This window comes from Carya illinoinensis, chromosome 8 (genome assembly GCF_018687715.1).
Source record: "Carya illinoinensis cultivar Pawnee chromosome 8, C.illinoinensisPawnee_v1, whole genome shotgun sequence".
NCBI lineage: Eukaryota > Viridiplantae > Streptophyta > Magnoliopsida > Fagales > Juglandaceae > Carya > Carya illinoinensis.
In genome coordinates this window covers 15,262,169-15,283,418 of record NC_056759.1, presented here as the reverse complement: position 1 = coordinate 15,283,418, position 21,250 = coordinate 15,262,169, and the positions used below count along the sequence as shown (strand labels likewise).

The window sequence follows — 21,250 nt, the reverse complement described above, 5'->3', positions numbered from 1 at the left end:
TTTCATTCACGCGTACCCATTTGCTATTGGGTCGACGCTTTTAGTACTGCGACTTATATCATTAACCGGTTGCCTGCCCCACTTCTTGGAGGTATTTCTCCCTTTGAAATTTTACACGGTAAACCTCCACTCTACACGAACTTTCATCCTTTTGGTTGCAAAGTTTATCCCTGTTTACGTGACTATGCTGCTAACAAGTTTTCTCCTCGCAGCATTTCTTGCTTATTTTTAGGCTACAACACTTCCTATAAAGGCTTCCGTTGTCTCTACCCCCTCACATCCAAAATCTACGTCACTCCTCATGCCAAATTTGATGAACAATATTTTCCCTTACTACCCACCTCTCTCGCCCAGCCTCTCGCCTCTTTAGATCTCTCCCGTTTTTTGGAACCCCTGCCTACCCATGACCTACCCTTACCCCTTACCCCATTGCCCCCCACACCTTTATCCGATCCACATTCTCGGTCTGGGTCTCATGCATGTCGTCTCTGTCCTAAATCTTTCTCTCAGCCTCTGCAGGTCTCTATTGAGTATCTTGCTAGTGATTCTCCAGCGCCGGATCCGCCACAGTCTGATGCTCTAGTTTCTCGTGCTCCGGCCATACCTCCACCTTCTCATCCCATGGTCACTCGAGCTAAGGTAGGCATTTTCCAGCCGCGGTACCCCACTTAACTCAGTCATCATGTCTCGGGGCTTCTACATGCTCTTCTTACTACATCTGAGCCCCGCGGTTTCAAAATATCTGCTAAAAATCCTACCTGGCTCGCTGCTATGGATGACGAGATCAAAGCTCTTCGTGACAACTGTACTTGGGATCTTGTTCCTCGGTCTTCCAAAACGAACATTGTCTGCTCTAAATGGGTTTTTTGTACAAAGTATCTATCTGATGGCTCTATTGATCGTCTTAAGGCCCGTCTTGTTGCCAAGGGCTATACTCAACTTCCTGGCCTGGATTATACAGATACTTTCAGTCCCGTGGTCAAAACCTCAACTGTTCGTGTTGTGCTTTCTTTGGCTGTTACTTATGGTTGGCCCCTTCGCCAACTCGATGTTAAAAATGCCTTCCTTAACGGCATTCTACAGGAACATGTTTATATGGAGCAGCCTCCTGGCTATGTTGATCCTCGCTTCCTTCATCATGTCTGCAAACTCAAGAAGGCTCTTCATGGTCTCAAGCAAGCTCCACGTGCTTGGTTCCAGCGTTTCAGCTCATTTCTTTTGAAGCTCGGGTTCACTTGCAGTCGTGCGGATACCTCTTTGTTCATTCTCTATCGCCAACAGCACATTATTTATCTCTTACTGTATGTCGATGACATTATTCTCACTGGCAATAATGTGTCATTTCTCAACCACTTCATTCAGCAGCTTCACTCCGAATTTGCCACCAAAGATTTGGGATCCCTCAGCTATTTCCTTGGTCTCGAAGTCACCCCCATCTCGACAGGCCTTTTTCTCAGCCAGACCAAGTATGCACGTGATATTCTTGTACGTGCCCAGCTTCTTAACTGCAAGCCTGTCACAACTCCTATGGTTGTCACCTAGCGTCTCTCCTCTAATGGTTCTCCATTTGAGGATGTCACTCTTTATCACTCTCTTGTTGGTGCACTGCAATATTTGACTATCACTCGCCCTGACCTTGCCCACTCGGTCAATTATGTTAGTCAATATTTGCATGCCCCCACTGATGAACATTTTCAGGCAGTGAAGCGCATCCTTCGTTATGTCAAGGGTACTCTTCATTTTGGTTTATCATTCACTGCCTCTTCTTCCGCTAGCATTACTGCCTACTCTGATGCTGATTGGGTTGGCTGTCCTGACACTCGTCGCTCTACTTCCGGCTATTCCATCTATTTGGGTGACAATATTGTCTCTTGGAGCGCTAAAAAGCAACCCACGGTCTCTCGCTCTAGCTGTGAATCTGAATACCGTGCTTTGGCTTCTACTGCTCCTGAAGTCCTCTGGTTAGATCATCTTCTTCGTGACCTGTGTGTTTCCACTCCAGCTCGACCTCTTCTTCTATGCGACAACAAGAGTGCCATCTTTTTAAGCTCCAACCCCGTCTCTCACAAGCGCTCCAAGCACATTGATCTGGACTATCATTTTCTTCGTGAACTTGTGGTCGCCGCTCGGATTCGTACTCAGTATATTTCTACCACACTACAAGTTGCTGATGTTTTTACCAAGAGTGTCTCACGGCCCCTCTTTACATTCTTTTGATCCAAGCTACGTGTGTGCTCTAATCCCACGCTTAGCTTGCGGTGGGGTGTTAAGGATTCCTCAGAATCTTATCCAGATTCTTAGCTATTCTTATTATTTTGTTGACCCTTGATTATAGGCTTGTAATCCTCTGTAATTCTTTCCTTTCTTTGTAAAGCTTTCCTTATCAGTTGTAAACCATACTTGTATATATATGATATTCGGACTCCACCAAAAGTGTGGTGGTTTCACAAACATTCACACTCTAGAGTCCCTTTCCCATTAAAATTTTAATTAGTTCCAGTTGATCCTCACCATGATCTGATAGTGTTTGTTTTTAAAATCTCCAGCCCCCACTTCGCACCATGTCCGTTCCCATTGCATGCACGTCTCACACCTCCCTCCCACTGTATTCACGCAACGGACTCTATATATATTCGTGTAGAAGTTGGCTACTCATTTTTTCCAAGCTAGGGTTGCCGCATATAGTTCTTCTAACAAGTATACCCTAGGAAACCACCACCTTTGACACATCACTGCCTTCTTCAAACTCCTCCACCACGTTGCTGGCACTGCTGCCCTCTTCAACCACCAGGCAAGCTTAACCATCACCAAAGGCCTTGCTACCAACCATTTTTCTAGCAAGCAAATGGTACTACTCCCTCCTCCGTAGTACAACCCAGTCCCACTGTGCACCACCACCCGACGCTGCCGAGATCTCCCCTACATGGTGGAAGACACTAGCCACTGCCTAGCCTACGCAAAATCGTTGCACCCACATGAACAACAACACCACCAAGTAGCACCCTGTTCTTCTTCACCGAAACAAGGCAGTGTGCTGTGTGCACAACTTGAAACAGCCACCACTCCATCTCGGGAAGTTGCCCCACGTTCGCTAGCCCTAGACCGCCATAACCCAACCGTAAACCATGTGGAACCACCCCTAGTCATCACCAAAGGGCCCCTGTTTTTGGCTTCTCAAAATAGGGCACCTACTCCCCCACCGTAAGCACTGCAAACCACCACTACGTATACCGAGTGTCCACCACGTCAAGACCCCACGGAAACCACCGTAAAAAAATTTCCAGCAACCCCCAGTTCGTTGTATCTCATGCTCAATCTTGCATCGTCCAGCTCTGTTGTCTCTCCTTGGTGTCCCCGTTTTCTGATTCCTCCATTTCAGTGGGTAAGTTTTTGCTGCCACTTTTTTAACTTTCTTTTGTGCATTTTGTTTCTGATGGGAAAAGTAACTCGTTTATTTTGAATCCCAGTCTTCAGTTTTCAGTTTTCAGAAGGGAATACTTTTCTTGCCATAATCTAGTTTACCATAACAGCCCATAGATTTAACTCATGTTGGGCTTAACCTTTTTAAAAATTGGTTTGTGTTTTAAATAAATGGGCTTGGTTAAAAATTTAGTTTATATATCTATACTTATATTATAAGCGAGAATCGATTAGCTACAGTAATGCACAGTAAATTTTCCTTTCCGTTTTAATCTATGTATTTTATAGTATTTGTCTTTTTTGCCCTTTTCATTGGTCTTGTGTGTGTCCGTGTCTGTCCGTGTAGTTGGGGTTTTATTGTCATTTGGGGTTGGGGCTTTTTGGTCATTTCGGTCCATGGGTTTAATTGTTTGGCTTTTCGTTTCTGTCATTCCGAGTGTCCTTCGTCCGTTCGGTTCTTTTGAGTTCTTCGGTTTGCTCTTTTCTTCTCTCCTCTGTTTCATCTTCTTGGGCCGATTGTTTGATGCTGGTTCTGAGTGACTTTTGTTGGCTTTTTGATGTTGGTTCTGATTGTGTTTTGTTTGGTGTGGATTTGGTTTCGGCTGTTTTGGGTTTTCTGGGTTTTCCGATTTCGTTCCGGGTGTGTTTATTTTCCGTTTGCTTAGTTTAGGTTTTTCGGTTCTTTTTTTGTTTCTTTGATCTGTTTCGCCTTCTCCGGTGGTTTATTTCGTCTTGCTTTTCGAGTTTTGTAGATTTTTTTTTGCATCTTTTCCGTCGGTTCTTGCCTTTTCTGGGTTTTTGTGGGTTTTTCCGATTCTCCTTTTGTTTTTGGTTGCGGGTGGGTCTGAAAGGGGAGAAAAATTGTGTCTTTTGTTGGTGTTCGATGTTGATTTGTAGTTCTCATTGTTTGTGGTTTTTCGGAGACTTCGAAAAGGAAGAAAAATGGGGTTTTTTTCCTATTGTTTGGTTGTGGGTGCCTTCGGTTCGGTTGTTTTGGAAACAAAGAAAGATGATTTTTTTTTTTACAATGTGCTTGTATCTGTTTGTTGTGGTTTTTCGGAGACTTCGAAAAGGAAGAAAAATGGGGTTTTTTTCCTATTGTTTGGTTGTGGGTGCCTTCGGTTCGGTTGTTTTGGAAACGAAGAAAGATGATTTTTTTTTTACAATGTGCTTGTATCTGTTTGTTGTGGTGTTCCTTTGAGTTCCGTTCTTTTGGATTTTCGATTCTTTTTTTATTGTAGGTATGTTCTGTTTCATCTTCTCCGATCGTTTGTTTGTGGCCTTTTTTGAATGTTCATTTTTGGATTTTTTATTTGTTATGTTCGGTGTGTTTATTCTGGTGCTCATTGTGCTTTTTCGGTTGTCATTGTTTGTGTTTTTCCTAAACGTTCGAAAAGGAAAAAAAATTTTGTTGCTCTTTGATTTTCTATTTGTGCCGTTGTCATTAATCGTGTTTTGTTTTTGGTATTGTATTAAAGTTTGGACTTATTTTTTGGGTTTTTATGCCAAAAAATTTTTTCCTGCCATGTCGGTTTGCATACGTGTTTTTCATGCCGTGGTCGATGATGAATTCTTTATTCTTTGCCTTTTTACCTGTGGTCAATGATGTTATTTGCGTTTTTTTTCGCGGTTTTTATGCGGTGGTCAATGATGGATTTAATATTTTGGATTTATTTTCGTTGTTGTATTTTAAAGTTAGATTATAGTTTAGATCTCTTTTCTGATTTTTAAGATTTTTAATCCGCGGTCAATGATGCATTTCATATTTTTAAAAATTAAGACATATCTTTGTATGTACTTATAGATATGTACATAATGTATATGTGTACTTATATTATAAGCGAGAATCGATTAGCTACAACTCTCTACATTAACTTTTGCTTTCCGTTTTTAAATCCTTTCTTTTATAGCATTTGTCTTTTTTGCCCTTTATATTGTCCTTCTGCGTGTCTGTGTTTGGGATTTTATTGGTATTGTCGGTTGGGCCTTTATGGTCATTTTGGTTGGCTGATTAATGAATTTTGGTTTTATTCGATTTTTAGTATTTGTCTTTTCTGTAATCAATTTCCTTCATCTATTTTGGATTCTCAATTCATTAATTTTATTTGAATATTTATTTTGATAGGATGGCAACTTAATGCTTCCGTAATATTGATGCGATGGAAACTGTAGTGTTTTTATTGTTTTGCCGCAGTTATGCTTTAGTTTAAATGTTGTCCTGTCCTGTCTTGTCCTATTCATGTTTCGTTTGGTTAATTTAGTCGGTTTCTAGCTATATTATTTTTTCAATCTGACGTGAATGTAATGAAGTTTTGTTGGTGATCTTTCTGTGGTCAATTTAGTATAAATATTTAAACATATTTAGATACTTTGAATCTGACTTCAAATTAATATAGCTGTATTTACTTTTTGATGATTTGCCGGCGTGGTAGAGATTTGTTTCAGAGATTTTTTTTGCCGGATTTGTCTTGTTACTTTGCTACTTTATTGGTAATTGCAAAACAGTGACTTATTTTATAAAACCCTCTCAGCTCTGTATCCAGATGTCAATCGTTGTTTTATTGCTCGTCCTTTCTTTTACTTTTTTTGTTTACGTCTTTAACCTGCTTATAAAAGTTCCTTTCTTAATTTCATTTGTATCATTTATTTCTATCATGCTTCCATCTCTCCTCAAATGTCTGCCGAGCTTCTTTTGGTTTTATAAACAAATCTTCTGTTGACCTCAGAAGTTCTACCTTTTCCGTCGAAGGTTATTTATCATTCAGTTTCTATTATTTCTTTAATGGTTCAGGTTCTTAAATGTTGTTTTCATCAATTTTTATGGTGTTCATGTGTAGGAAATTATCTTATTTATATTTTTGCAGTAATGTTTTTTATTTTCTTTTTATATTATGTTGAAGTGTTGCCTTTTAAGTTCTGTGCGTGAATTTACTTCATTTTTAGCTACGCTAAACTACAGTAAGTTCTGCCTTCGCTTTTTAACTTCTGTGTTTTATAGTGTTGCTCTTTTTTGTCCTTTTTGTTGGTCTTGTGTGTGTCCATGTGGTTGGGGTTTTATTGTCATTTGCGATTGGGCCTTTTTGGTCATTTGGCTGCATGAGTTTAATTGTTTTGGCTCTTGCCTTTCGGTCATTTTGAGTGTCCATTTCTCTGCTTCGTCCGTTCGGTTCTTCGGTTCTCTCTTTCTTTCTCTTCTCTGTTTCATTTTTCTTTATTGATGTAAAGTTCATTTTTTGTGTTATTTTACATGTTATTGTATCTATCTGAGACCGCGGAATTTTTTACCTTTTGTTGTTTTCTGAAATGTTATGAGGTCACCGTTTTTGCTCGTTGTGGAGCTGGTTTTTTAAGCATGATATGGTTAATACATTACAGCCTATTGTACGTGCGGCTTTAGATTTGAGTGTATCTATCTGAGACCACAGGATTTTCTTGATGTTGTTCTTTTGCCATTTCTCTGAGACCACGATTTTTATTTTTTTTGTTATATTTTATAATGCATTTTTTTGTTTGCTTTACTGACTTATTCATTTCTGATTTCAAAATTATGTATAGATTTGTTGAGTTTTTTGTGGCTGGAATTTTGGACACTGTATTTTGTTCACTACCGATTTGTATTGTCACGGTTGATTTGAAATTTTTTTTTTCGGCATTTTGTTTGCTTATGTTGTGCATTTAATAGTTCTAATTTGTTTGTATTTGATGCAGGGAATCGGGATTTCTTGTTTTACAGTTCAGTTTCTTTAAGGTTTGTCTCTTATAGTTTTGTGTTAGATGTGTTTTTATTGTTTTGATTTGCTATTTAGTTGTTATAGTTTTAGCTGTTATCTTGATGGCAGTTTTATTGTGTACTATTTTTTGTTCATATATTTCAAACTAAGTTATTGCATTACATCTTTTATGTTAATTGATGACTGACCAAATTATAATAAAGATATTGTTACATAGCTTGTTGTTTTGATTTGTTAAGGTTTGTAGATTTTATAATTTTTTTAACTTTAATTTTGTGGAATCCTCATTTTTATTACGTGTATTTTTTGAACAATAAGATTTAAAACTTAAGTTGGCTGGCTGCTCAATTTTGTTATAATATATTTTTGTGATTCATTCAAAGTTATGAATTGGACAATATCTTGGATATACAGATATTCAAAGTTTTCTTTTGTTTTTATTCTTTTTGGTTTAGTTATTGTAATTTTTTTTTAGTAAATATAATTTTAGATTAAATATAATTTTAATTTGTTTTTAGTAAATTCTATAAGTATTCATGTTCTTGTATGATAGGTTTTGTTGATAACATCAGGTATCAAATTTATATAGTTGTTCGAACATGGACTTATATATCTTTAGTTTTCTTTTTTAGTTATATTATATTTTGGAAGTATGAATAGATATTTAATTTAATTCCTTTATTCTTTTAGGTGCTTTCAAGTTTTGAAAACTTTCTGTTTTTGCACTGCTGTTTAATCTTTTAATTCCATATTTGTTGATATGTCTTTATTATATAATTGCTATCTCTAATTTTGCTGTTCATTACGAAATTGGTATCTCTAATTCCACATTTCTTCATGCGCGTTTATTATATAATTGACTAATTGTTTTGTTGAACTTTAAAAGAATTAATCCTAAGAGTATCTTTTAAAAGCGACTTTAGGCTTGTATATTTTGTTGCGTACTAAAACAAATGTTCTAAAAAAACATTATAAAGCGTTTGTTTGCACACAATGTTTTTATCTAAGAAGAGAATGTAATTGATCTTATCCTAAACATTAACATGGTTTTTATTAAGTCACCGCTCAGTGTTATCAGTTCTGTTTTTAATCAATATTGAACACGAAAATTGAAGCTGAAATTTTGTACTCATTTTTTTAATATTCCAAAATTGTATCTTAAGTAAGGTGATTTTCAACGAAATTCAGAGTTATTTGACATCCACCATTAATATTCTTTTATGTTTTCTCAAAAGTGAAGCAAATTTGTTTAATTTGAAACAGAAATATGGTTTTATTAGCGATCCCAAAAGCCTCTTTTATGTGTCTGCTTTAAATTTTTTGTAATTATTGTGAAGTTTTATTTTTTTTAAACCGGTCCAAAAAATTGTGATCCCTGGTGAAAGACAAAAAATAAACCTTATTATCATTCATCACGAGAAACGTGTTCTTCTTTGTATTATTATTGGGACTATTTCTTTGAAAGATATCTGTGTATGTTACCGGACAATTGGACTATGTATTCGTTACAAAAGCGCTGTAATAATTCGTACTTTGATGTAAATTAGTACATTTTTAGTTTGATGTAAATATTTATATAATTTATTTGCATCAATAACCTCTAGAAATTGTTTTATATCTGTTTTGTAATATGTAGCAAATTTTTGCGTCATGACAATTAAATTCAAAACATTTAGAATATTCTTCCTTGCAAGTAAAAGTAAACAAATCTACTGTAATTTCTATATATATAGATATGTAAATGTTGCGGATTTAATTAAATTAAATTGCTAAATGAAAATTCATTTCCAAAATTTATTTAGATCCTTACATAATATTTGCTATATAATCTGAGCAATGCATTTATTTGTAATTATATAAACGAAAAGTATTCTCAGTATTTTTTCTTGAAATTGTTATATTTAGTAAAACTTTTTAACATCTTAACATTATTCTGTTATCAAAATGTAAAAATAAAAATCCTTGTGTTTTTGAAATTTGTTGCTCACGTAAGGTTTATCACGTAAAGTAATAGTCCGAACGGCGCTTAAATCAAAATTTATTATTTAACCTTAATTATGATGATAAATATCCATTCGAAATCTCGATTAATTTCATTAATTTTGGATGACAGTAGATATCCATTTGAAATCTCGATTAATTTAGAAAGGAAATGACGTAAATAAATATTTAAGATGTAAAAAGAATTGAAATAATTAATTTAATTGTGAACTTTTATTTTATTCGTTCTTTAAATTTTAACCATATCCAAATGATGCATTATATATATCGAAAACAAACAGTTGTTTTTGTTCATCAATATTTTTTTGAGAAAATAGAAATAGATAAATTCAATATATTTATAAATATTATTTAAAATTTAAAATTACTTGTTAAATGTAAAATATGTAAATAGTGTCGTTTTATCTAAAATCGTTTACCTTTTTATGAAAAAGTTGATAGAAAAAACATAATTATCTGAAATGTTCATTGTAGTAAAATTATGAGTATATCATATTAGTAAAAAAAAAAGAGATAATATTGTAAAATTAAATTATAATGATTAAAATTTTTAATAAAAAATTGACAAATTTAATTTTAGGCCACCCATATCAAATTTTTTAAATAATATTTTATAATTGTTTTTGTTCATTTTTTGTTTAAGTATGGAATTTGTTTAAATATCAAATTTAAGGAGTTATCGAGTAATATATTTTTAAAATGAATGTTAAAAGTTTTAAAAAAATTTATAAATTACAAATTTTGCAGTTTTGATAATATTTGGCAAAATAAATAATAATATTTTTATATAATAAATAAAATTTTTATGTGTACAACAATTTATTTAAGAATGTATAAATCAATAAAAAAATTTAAATATATCTAGATAATTTATTTATTTTTTGTGAATTTTAAATACATTTTTCATAATTTGTATTAATTTTTTGATGAATCAATTTTCTTTAAAAAGGTTTAATTTTTATCTATTTTGCAAAATATTTTTTCTATATATATCAATTCAAATATAATAATTATATATTTTGCAATTAATTTTTGTGATAAGTTTTTTTCATAACACAAAAATAAATTGTTTAAACTAAAATTCAGTAATAATATTACATATTGTTTAAAATTGGGTGAAGTTATTTAATACTTCAATGAAAATTTTAGATAAAAAATAATATATATTTAAATTTGTAATTCAATTAATTACACCTTTTACTTAAAAAATTTATTTTGTATAGGAAAAAAAAAGGTGTATTTAAATTAAAATGTTTGCAATGATTTGAGATTAAAAAATATTTTTAATAAAAAGAAAAAAATATCACCTATTTATATAATTTTAGTACTAATGTCTGCAGAAAAAAAATAGAAATTTCATTTTTTTTTAAGATTTTTGTAATAAATTTAATGAAATGTTTAATATTTATTAAATTTGAAAATAAAACCTAAATTCTAAATCTTTTGATGATTCTTTTGTGTCAAAAATAGGAATTCCATTGTTATCTAAAGCTGAAAAGTACAAGGAAGACTAATCTTTCATCAAAAAATTGGTAAGTGTTTTATTTTTCTGTTAAAAAAATTCATCATGTATTTTTAACCATTTTTTTCTTTGTTTGTATTAATTTTTTGATGAATCAATTTTCTATAAAAATGTTTAATTTATGTCTATTTCACAAAATATTTTTTCTATATATATCTCAATTCAAATATAATAATTATATATTTTGGAATTAAATTTTGTGATAAGTTTTTTTCAGAACAAAAAAATAAAATTTTTAAATTAAAATATAGTAATAATCTTACATATTATTTAAAATTTGGGTGAACTTATTTAATTTTTGAGCAAAAATTTTATATAAAAAATAATATATATTTAAATTTTTGATTCAATTAATTACAATTAAAAGCTTTTAGTTAAAAAATCTATTTTGTCTAGGAAAAGAAATGTCTGTTTAAATTAAAATATTTGCAATAAATAAAGAATAAAACATATTTTTAATAAAAATAAAAGCAAATCACCTATTTATAAAATTTTAGTGCTAATGTTTGTACAAAACAAATAGAAATTTCATTTTTTATTAACATTTTTATATAAATTTAATGAAATGTTTAAAATTTATTAAATTTGAAAATAAAAGCTAAATTCTAAATCTTTTGATGATTTTTTTGTGTCAAAAATAGGAATTGCTCTATTGTCTAAAGCTGCAAAGTATAAGGAAGATTAATCTTTGATCAAAAAATTGGTAAGTATTTCATTTTATTATTAAAAAAATTTGTGGTGTATTTTTATAATTTTTGCATTTAAAAACTTTTTCTCTTAAATTTTACATCTTTTACTTGTCATCTTATATTGAAATATCTTTATTATTTATTATTATTATACTCATTTTAAATTTGTCTGTCATGCATAGGTTTAATATTAATTGTTGTTAGGCTTTAATTTATTTCGTTAATATATTTACTTTTTAATTTTTGTCGAACAAATAATAGAATTTTTTTTAAATTCATAAGTTATTATTTCTTTTTATTGTAATGTAACGATTAAAATATTGTTATTGAAGCTTCTCAAAAACAATTAACAAAAAAGATGTTATATAAAGATTTGCCTGAAGGCAAAAAAGCTGAAATTCGTCGAAAAGCTAGAGAAAGATATGCTCAGAAAAAAGCTGCGAAGATTAATTCAATTGAGCCAATACATTTAGAACTATCATATATGGATCAAATCAATACATCTATTGATGGCACATCCAATGATTATCTGCCGCATATCAGGAATGTTCAAAATAGTAATTTTGAATAATCACAATCCAAAAGATGTCGTCTTTCTGATGTCAACAGCATTTATGAAATTTCTTCCTCACAAGGAGCATCTCATCAAATTTCTTCCTCACAAGGAGCATCTATTTCTAGAACTGTTGATCTCTCTACAACAAATTCACTTGAATCTATAGTTTTTAATACTATATCAGATTCTTCAATGTTTCCAAATTCATCTATGGATTTGCTGAGCGAAAGTTCTGCATTTACACGGATACAAACAGCACAAATATCTGAACATCTAACAAGCCAACAGGTTTACTATTTTTTTTTCTTTATGTTAACATCTGATTTTTTTTTTATCAAAAAATGATCTTTTTGCTCAAATAGGATCCTTATATTTTGGAAGCACAGTCAACTCTTCAGACGACCTCTGCAACAATATCTTTAGGTAAATTAAAAAAAAAACAAATTAAAATTATTTTAAACATTATATTATAGTATTTTTTCTCACTTCTAATATATTGGTAAATTCATTATTATTTTATTAACTGTAAATAATTTTATTATATTATATTTTTATTTCAATTCAATAGGTACAAGATGTCGTCGTTCTTCTACACATAGACAAATACTACAAAATATTCCTTTTGAAGCTTCTTCTTTACCAAACATGCCATCTTGCAGACATTGCAAAGCAAAGAAATTCTTCCATGAAACTAACAATTTTTGCTGTACTGATGGATCAATTTCTCTGGCAACAAATGCTGTTCCTGAATAACTTTATACTTTGTTTGTCTCAAACAATCCTGAATCTTTACAATTTCGGACGTACGTTTGAACATATAACAACAAGTTTGCTTTTACATCTTTTGGAGTTAAATTTGACAGAAACTTAAGTCAAAGAAATAGAGGTATTTACACATTTCGAGTTCAAGGACAGATCTATCATTATCTTTCTGATTTACTTCCTTCAAATGGTCGGCCTTCAAATTTACAGTTATATTTCTATGATGCCGAACATGAATTTGAAAATCGGATTCTTGATTCAACTAGAATGGATCCATCAGTTATTGCACAGCTCATGGATATTCTTCGTGTCAATCCATATTCTAGATTTTTTCGCTCTCTTGGAGATTTACCAAGTTTGGAATGTCAAAAAATATGCATTAGATCAGATCCTGGTTTAGATCAACGTGTATATAATGCTCCTACATCATCAGAAGTTGCAGCAATTTGGGTTGAAGATGATACTCTAGATCAAATAACACCTCGAGACATCTTTGTTTACAACCATGTTGGTGGAAGTCACATTGTTCAATATTACTATGGATGTTATGATCCACTTCAGTATCCATTGTTGTTTCCTTTTGGTGATATTGGATGGCATCAAGGTATACAAAGAATCAACAGACGAAGTGCATTTATGTCTAATCATAGTCATACTGCACAATCAATTGATCCACATCAACTAATATCTGCCGAAGAATTACTTAGACAAGAAGATCAAGGTTATACGTACAATTCCAAATGATTTATACATTTTATTTACAATTTACTTATTAAATATCGAAATTGTTAAATTTTTAGCCATAATTTTTTGTAGTGTTTAGAAGAAAAAGAAAAGATTCATTTGTTTCATGCCGCGAATACTATTGTTATAAGTTACAAATCAGGGAAAATATCAATTCTATTCTTCTGGTCTCTGGCCGATTGCTTCAACAATTTGTTGTTGATATGTATATTAAAATTGAGACGTCAAGATTAGATTATTTTCGTAGCAATCAGCAACACATTCGATCTGAATTATATCAAGGCATTGTGGATAGCATCAGTGTTGGAGAAACAAATGCTTCTAGAATTGGAAAGCGAATAATTTTACCATCATCTTTTATTGGAGGTCCAAGGGATATGCAAAAAAGATATATGGAGGCAATGACTTTAGTTCAAAGGTATGGCAAACCAGATATCTTTCTGACAATTACATGCAACCCAAATTGGAAAGAAATCTCTGCTGAATTGAAACCACATGAAGAAACTCAAAATCGTCCTGATTTAATTGCCCGAGTCTTCAAAGCAAAGTTAGAAGAATTGAAGGATCAATTATTCAAGTGGGAAATATTTGGAAAAGTTTCAGCATATGTTTATGTTATTGAACATCAGAAAAGAGGACTTCCCCATGCACATTTTTTGATCATCCTACGTCGAGATTGGAAATTATATGCACCTGAATCTTTTGATCAAATTGTTTCTGCAGAATTACCTGACAAAAACAAGAACTTACATCTTTATACAGCTGTTACAAAGCATATGATGCATGGACCGTGTGGAATTTTGAATCCTGCAAATGTCTGCATGAAAAGGAATGGTCATTGCAAAAATAGTTACCCAAGACAATTTGTCAGAAATACAACTATTGGAAATGATTGTTTTCCAATATACAGACGAGCTGATGACAAAAAAGTAGTCAAAATCAGAGGTCATGATTTGGATAATCGATAGGTTGTTCCATACAATCCTTACTTGCTTGCAATGTTTGACTGCCATATCAATGTCGAAATATGTTCTACAATAAAGGCAGTTAAATACCTTTATAAGTATGTTTACAAAGGTCATGACCGTGTTGCCTTTAATTTGGTTTCTGAACAAACCAATCAACAAATTGATGAAATTCAACAATTTCAATCAGCCCGATGGATTGCTCCGCCAGAGGCAATGTGGAGAATATATGGATTTATTATCAATGAGGTGCATCCAGCAGTCTACAACTTACATTTACATCTTGAAAATCAGCACCAAGTAACTTTCCGAGCACATGAAAACTTGACAAACGTTATTAATTCTGATCTTTCTGCAAAGTCAATGTTGACAGAATTTTTCTCTACAAATCAAGTTGACCAAAATGCCAGAAGATTGTTATATAAAGAATTTCCAGAATTTTATGTTTGGAGTCAACAATACAAAATGTGGACTGTTCGAAAGAAACAAGTTGTTATAGGCCGAATCGTGACAGCAAATCCTTCTGAAGGTGAAAATATTATTTGCGAATTTTATTGAATCATATAAGAGGTCCATTATCATTTGATGATCTCAAGACAATTAATGGTGTTTTAGCTCCCACATTTCGTGAAGCAGCTACAATGCACGGTTTATTACAAAGAGATAACAGCATCGAAGAATGTTTACAAGAAGCATCTCTTTATCAAACACCTTCTAATTTGCGGCGACTATTTGCAACCATTTTGGTCTATTGTAATCCAGCAAATCCAAGATATCTTTGGGAACTTTTTGAGCAAGACATGTCAGCTGATTTTCAAACAACTGAACATTCTTTATTAAATGTGAGAATGCAGGTTTTACACTCCATCTCCACAACACTTGAATCAATGGGTAGAGATATTAATTCATTTCAACTTCTTGATCAAAACATTCATTTTGATGAAGATGACTTTTGTCTAGAGAAATTGATGATGAATTAGCTGTTTCAATTCCAGAAGAAGATATACTTGCATCAACATTGCTCAATACAGAACAACAAGTTGTTTACAAGTTAGTTCTAGAAAAAGTTTTCTCAGATCAAAATGCTGCATTCTTTATAGATGGACCTGGCGGAACAGGAAAGACTTTTTTGTATAAAGCACTTCTTGCAGAAATAAGATCAAAAGATGAAATTGCTATTGCAACTGCTTCATCTGGTGTTGCTGCATCAATTTTACCTGGAGGTCGAACAACACATTCACGATTTAAAATACCTCTAGATAGTAACAAAAATTCTATATGCAGCGTCAGCAAACAAAGTGAACTTGCAAAATTGCTACAAGTAACAAAATTGATTATATGGGATGAAGCTCCAATGTCAAGAAAGGAAGCCATGGAGGCATTAGATAGAATGCTAAAAGATGTCAACGATTCAGAACTACCTTTTGGTGGAAAAGTTGTTATATTTGGAGGAGATTTTCGTCAAATTTTACCCATTGTTCCTAAAGGCACAAGACAACAACAGATTGATGCTAGCTTGGTTTCTTCTTATCTATGGCCCATATTAACAAAGATTCATTTGACTGAAAATATGCGTGCCAGATTAGATCCAGATTTTTCAAACTACATATTGGAATTGGGCAATGGAATGCCACCAATTACAATTGACGAATATGTCAAGATTCCTACAACAATGTTAATCCCATATCAAGACGATAGTACTTCTTTGGATCAACTGTTGGATGCTATTTTTGATGATATTTCAGAATATTCAATGAATATTTCAAACATGATGAATCGTGCCATATTAGCACCAAAGAACAGTTATGTAGATGAGATAAACAATTTATTGATACAAAGATTTCCAGGAGAGATGAAACAGTATTACAGCTTTGACGAAACAATAGATGCATCTGAACAAGCAGTCATGGAAGATTTCTTAAATACATTAACTCCAAATGGATTCCCTCCACATCAATTGTTGCTGAAACAGAATTGTCCGATCATGTTGCTTAGAAATATTAATCCTTCAAAAGGATTATGCAATGGAACACGACTGATTTGTCATAATTTTGATCATAATGTGATTCATGCAGAAATTGCAATTGGCCATCAGAGTGGCAAAAAAGTTTTTATTTCTAGAATTCCATTTTTGCCAAGACCGGATGAGAACAGTGGTTTCCCTTTCAAGAGAACTCAATTTCCTATCAGATTAAGCTTTGCAATGAGTATAAACAAATCACAAGGACAAACATTAGATCTTGTTGGGATATACTTGCCTCAACCAGTTTTTTCACATGGACAATTATATGTGGCTTTATCAAGAGCAAAGACTATTTCTGCAGTCAAAATTTTAATACGACCAATCTCAATAGAAGAACCAGAAAATAATTCAACAAAAAATATTGTATATACAGAATTGTTAACAATTGCTGCTGCTACTTGAAATCATGCAAGTAATTAAATATAAGTTTTATAATAGATTTTAATTTCTAAAACAAAACTATAAATTTACTACAATTTTTTTTTAACATTTTATTAATTCCTTGTTTTTATTTTACATTTTTGTTAACTTCATTTTCTATATACTACCTTTTTATTCTATTACTTACACTTTATTTTTTTTAACTTGCAGCCTTTGAAGATGCGGCCAATTTTTACATCAATCAAAGATATCACTCCAGCCACAAAAAAATGGAAAATCAAAATGATTGTCGCAGAGAAATCTCCTAAAAGAACTGCACAACACTCATCAGTCAAATATCAAAATTTGACCTTAATTGATCAAGAGGTATAATATCTATTTTTACAATTTCTATTTCATTAAAAAAATTAGATTAAATTTTAAAATATTTATATTTCCTGTTATTTACATTTTCTTTATATTTAGTTCCATTTTATTTTCAAAATTACTTCATTTTTTAAAAAAAAAAAATCAATTCTTTCAAAATTATTTAAAAAAAAAATATTATAAAATATTCTCACTTAAATTTTTTCAAACAATGCAGGGAAATCGTGTTCAAGCAACCATGTTTGGTAATGATATTGATTCAAGAAAAAACTCTCTGCATATCTTCCAATCATATTATATCATAGATGCATTTGTTAAGCCGTTAGATCCAAAATTCAGAACAGAATCATACGAGTTTCAGTGGATTTTAAATTCTAAGACAATCATCGAAGAAGTACCAAATGATGAAATCCATTTAGAGCTACCGAAATACAATTTCATTTCTATTGATCAGTTGGATCCCTACAAAGACTCAGTTGCAGAAATAGGTAATTTATTATTTGTCTTAAATTTTTTGATATAAATCAATTAACAGTTTAAATCTTTTTTATCAGATCTATTAGCAGTTGCCATTCAGATGAAACCATCCAAAGAAATAACATTAACAAATGGACTAATTGCTATTCAAGAAATTTATGTCATAGATCAAAGGTAAAACAATCTTTTAATTTTATGCTTCAAGCATTCTTTTTTATTTTGACTCTAATAAATTTTCTGTTAATTTCTATATTTTATGTATTATAGCTTAAATCCAGTCAGCTTAACTATGTGGGGCCGATTCGTCAAAGATGAATGTCAAAAAATTTCTGAAATAATTCAGACAAAACCAATCATACTTGCAACAAAACTGAAAGTTCGTTCATACAATGGTATCTTAAATAATTTTTATTATTATCTTTTTTCATAAAAAATATATTTATGAAATAATAATAATCAATATTTATGATGCAGGTTTGTCCTTATCATCACGGCCAACAAGCATCTTTACAATCAATCCTCTCCTCCCTGAAGCAGAACAATTACGAAAATGGTAATTAATATTTAAATAATTTTATTTATTTTTCATTTTCTTACTTATATTTACTTTTCATCCATAAATTAAAAAACAAATAATCAAATTTATATTTATTTTTGTTACATATTTTTAATACATACATGTTAAATATTTAAATTATTTTTTTTCATCCTTTTACTAATTTGCATTTTCTTTTTAAATTTTAAGGGCAACAATCAATGATGCACCACTTGATAAAATTATTGCAAGATCATTAACATATCCACCTGTACCATTATCGTCAATTGGTCTGCGAGAAATAACAAAAAATTGTGATGTTGCTGCATTAATGAAAAGTTTACAGCCAATGGAGGTAAAACATTTTTTTTTTGCTTTATCATTTCAAATTTTTATTCTTATATATTATCTAACATATTGTTTATTATATGCTGCAGAAAGCAAAATTCTGGATCAAAGCAAATATAAACATTATCGATTTTCGCCAGATATTTTTTTATATGTCTTGCATCAATTGTCATAAAGGAACTGGACATAACCATAATGAAACTTTCCACTGCTATCACTGCAAACACCAAATCGTTGCTCAACCACGGTATATATTTTCAAACAATATTATTTAATAATTCTTTTTAAAAATTTCTCATGTATATCTTTTTGTCAATATTAACAAAAAATAATGGTCTAATTATATGTAACTGTCGAGCATACATTGAAGTTGATGATGGAACAGGAAAATTGGCTGTAGTGATATTTGGCGAAATTGCTGAAGAAGTATTAGGCTACTCTGCAATCGATTTCATGAATCACAACGGAGAAGTAAATTTTTCATTTCTGCAATTTTTATATTTAACAAAAAAAAAATTACTTATTACAATAAAATACTCATTATTTCTTTATATTAACTTTTTCTAAATTAATTATATACACATTTATTCACTTTTTAATCCTATAAAATTTTTAACATATAGGAACATCTACCATTTATAGAAACAGTTGCAGCACAAGTTTCAGAAAAACAATGGATGATTCAACTTGGTGCAGATCCAGAAATATTCAATCAACAAAAACACAAAAATTTCAATGTTCTCTCTGTTGGCCCTGTTCAATATGGCCCAGAATTGCAATGATCATTGCAAAAAAAAACAAAATTCTGTCTATATTTTTGTTCTTTTGTTTAAATGTACACTGAAAACTTTTTTGTAAGAGACAATAAAAAAAAAAAACTAAGCAAACGTGCACAGCACGTTTCCCTCCACTAGTATATATATATATATATATATGTATATATATTATCTATTCAAATTGCTTTAAGTTAGTCTTATTTTAGTGTGGACCTTGTTTTAAATATCAATATTCATTGACTTTCGTATTGAACAAAATATTTATTTGTTTATCTTATTTTGTATGAATTCTATTAAGTGAATATTTGAGGATGTCAGAAAGTGGTGGTATTTTTTAGGTAAAGAGAATTGTAGGTTTCTTTGAGGAATTAAAATAGGCAATTTGAGTATTTTAGGTGCAATTATAAATTAGGTGTTCAATTGGAGATTCACTCAGTCTTATGAATTTTTAGGTGATGATTAATATTTGTTTGGCACTGCTGTGAGGAAATTCTAAAAAGCTAAGAATTACATGTAAGCGAAGTTCATATATTAGACTTTGCATAAAAGAAATGAAATGAGATTATTTTGAAAATATGCATGTTTGTTTTCTGTCATGATTGGTGTAGATATGAGATAACTCTGTGAATTCTATTTTCTGAACTATGCAAAAAAAGGGAATAAGAAATTTATGAAAATGTGTGCATATGATGCAAAGATGTTTTTGAAAATTGAAATGATCTGAATTTATTTTGGTACTCTGTTTTAATATAATATGATATATGAAAAACCTTTGGCATGACTTTCTGATTCTAGTGATTATGTTTCTATTTTGCTTTGATATCTGGTCCTGTCATGGGATATAATATTGACCTCTTGACCTGTTACGGGATATAATAGTAACCTTTGGCCCTAATACGGGATATAATAATGGTCTCTCTTAGCGCAATCGATTTGGTAACATGGTGATTTATATTCTACTTAACTTTCAACAGAATGCACAACCTACCACAAGGGTTAAACATGGTCTCTGTTCTGATACGATACTCGGATATGATATGATAAGATGATGATAGTCAGTCATGTTATGTCAAATGATACTTTTGAATATGAATATGTTTTGAAATGTCACTCTGATTTTTTTATAATATTTATTTTTGAGATCTGCATATTGAAACTGAAATGTTTTATTCTGCATTTTAAATTATGTAAATGCTCATGTTTACATACTAGTTTATACGTTCTGCTTACTGAGCTATTGATAACTCACTCCTTATCTCCACAATATTTTTCAGATAATTTTGGAATAGTTAAGCTAAGGATCATGATTATGGAGCTTGGATGACATGATTATTTAAGTATAGTGGATTACTCATAGAAGATCTTTGAGGATTGGAAAATTTTATTAAGAGATTTTGTTGTATTCTGATGATTTTAAATTTTGAAGTCTGTAAATATTTAGATGAAATGTGAGTTTTAAGTTACAGGAAGTAACTCTCCAACCCTTACGGGACCAGGGCATTACAACCTAATCACGTGAAAAGGGAGCGGAATTGAGTGAGAAATATATAGGGAGAGGGGGAGAGATATTGTGCATGAGATTTACTTTGTGCCGGAGTGCTGCAATTGGCAATGAAGGGGACAGTGGGCAATGGACTGGAGTCACAGAAGGTGTTGTGTTGTATAGAAGGTTGCGGCAATGCGCGCGGAGAGAGAGAGAGAGAGAGAGAGAGAGAGAGAGCAACTTGTGGCATACACGTTTGGGCCATCCGAATTATCGTGCACTCAAGTTTTTATTGCATTTTTTACCTTCTTTGAATAATACTGCTGGTTTTCGTCAAATTCAACCCAATTACCCTTTCAAAATCAAAGTTCTTATACTTCATCTTTTCTGCATGTTATTCAAACTGATGTGTGGGGCCTATTTAATACGGTGCTTTCTTATGATGGGCTTTGGTTTTATCTTGTTATTTTT

General features: G+C 31.5%; 1 protein-coding gene across 1 annotated transcript; it reads left to right on the top strand.

The window, feature by feature from the left end:
- Positions 1 to 12,948: 12,948 nt before the first annotated feature.
- LOC122274451 lies at positions 12,949 to 14,393 on the top strand. The gene is made up of 2 exons (XM_043083486.1): positions 12,949 to 13,285; positions 13,498 to 14,393. The coding sequence occupies exons 1-2, from the start codon at positions 12,949 to 12,951 to the stop codon at positions 14,391 to 14,393; spliced, it is 1,233 nt and encodes a 410-aa protein (XP_042939420.1).
- Positions 14,394 to 21,250: the final 6,857 nt, after the last annotated feature.

Bases quoted from the DNA above. Each gene is read 5' to 3' on its own strand.
- LOC122274451 (XM_043083486.1), top strand. From the start codon at position 12,949: ATGGATCCATCAGTTATTGCACAGCTCATGGATATTCTTCGTGTCAAT. The intron at 13,286-13,497 runs GTATACAAAGAA...AATTTTTTGTAG, and splicing joins TGATATTGGATGGCATCAAG to TGTTTAGAAGAAAAAGAAAA.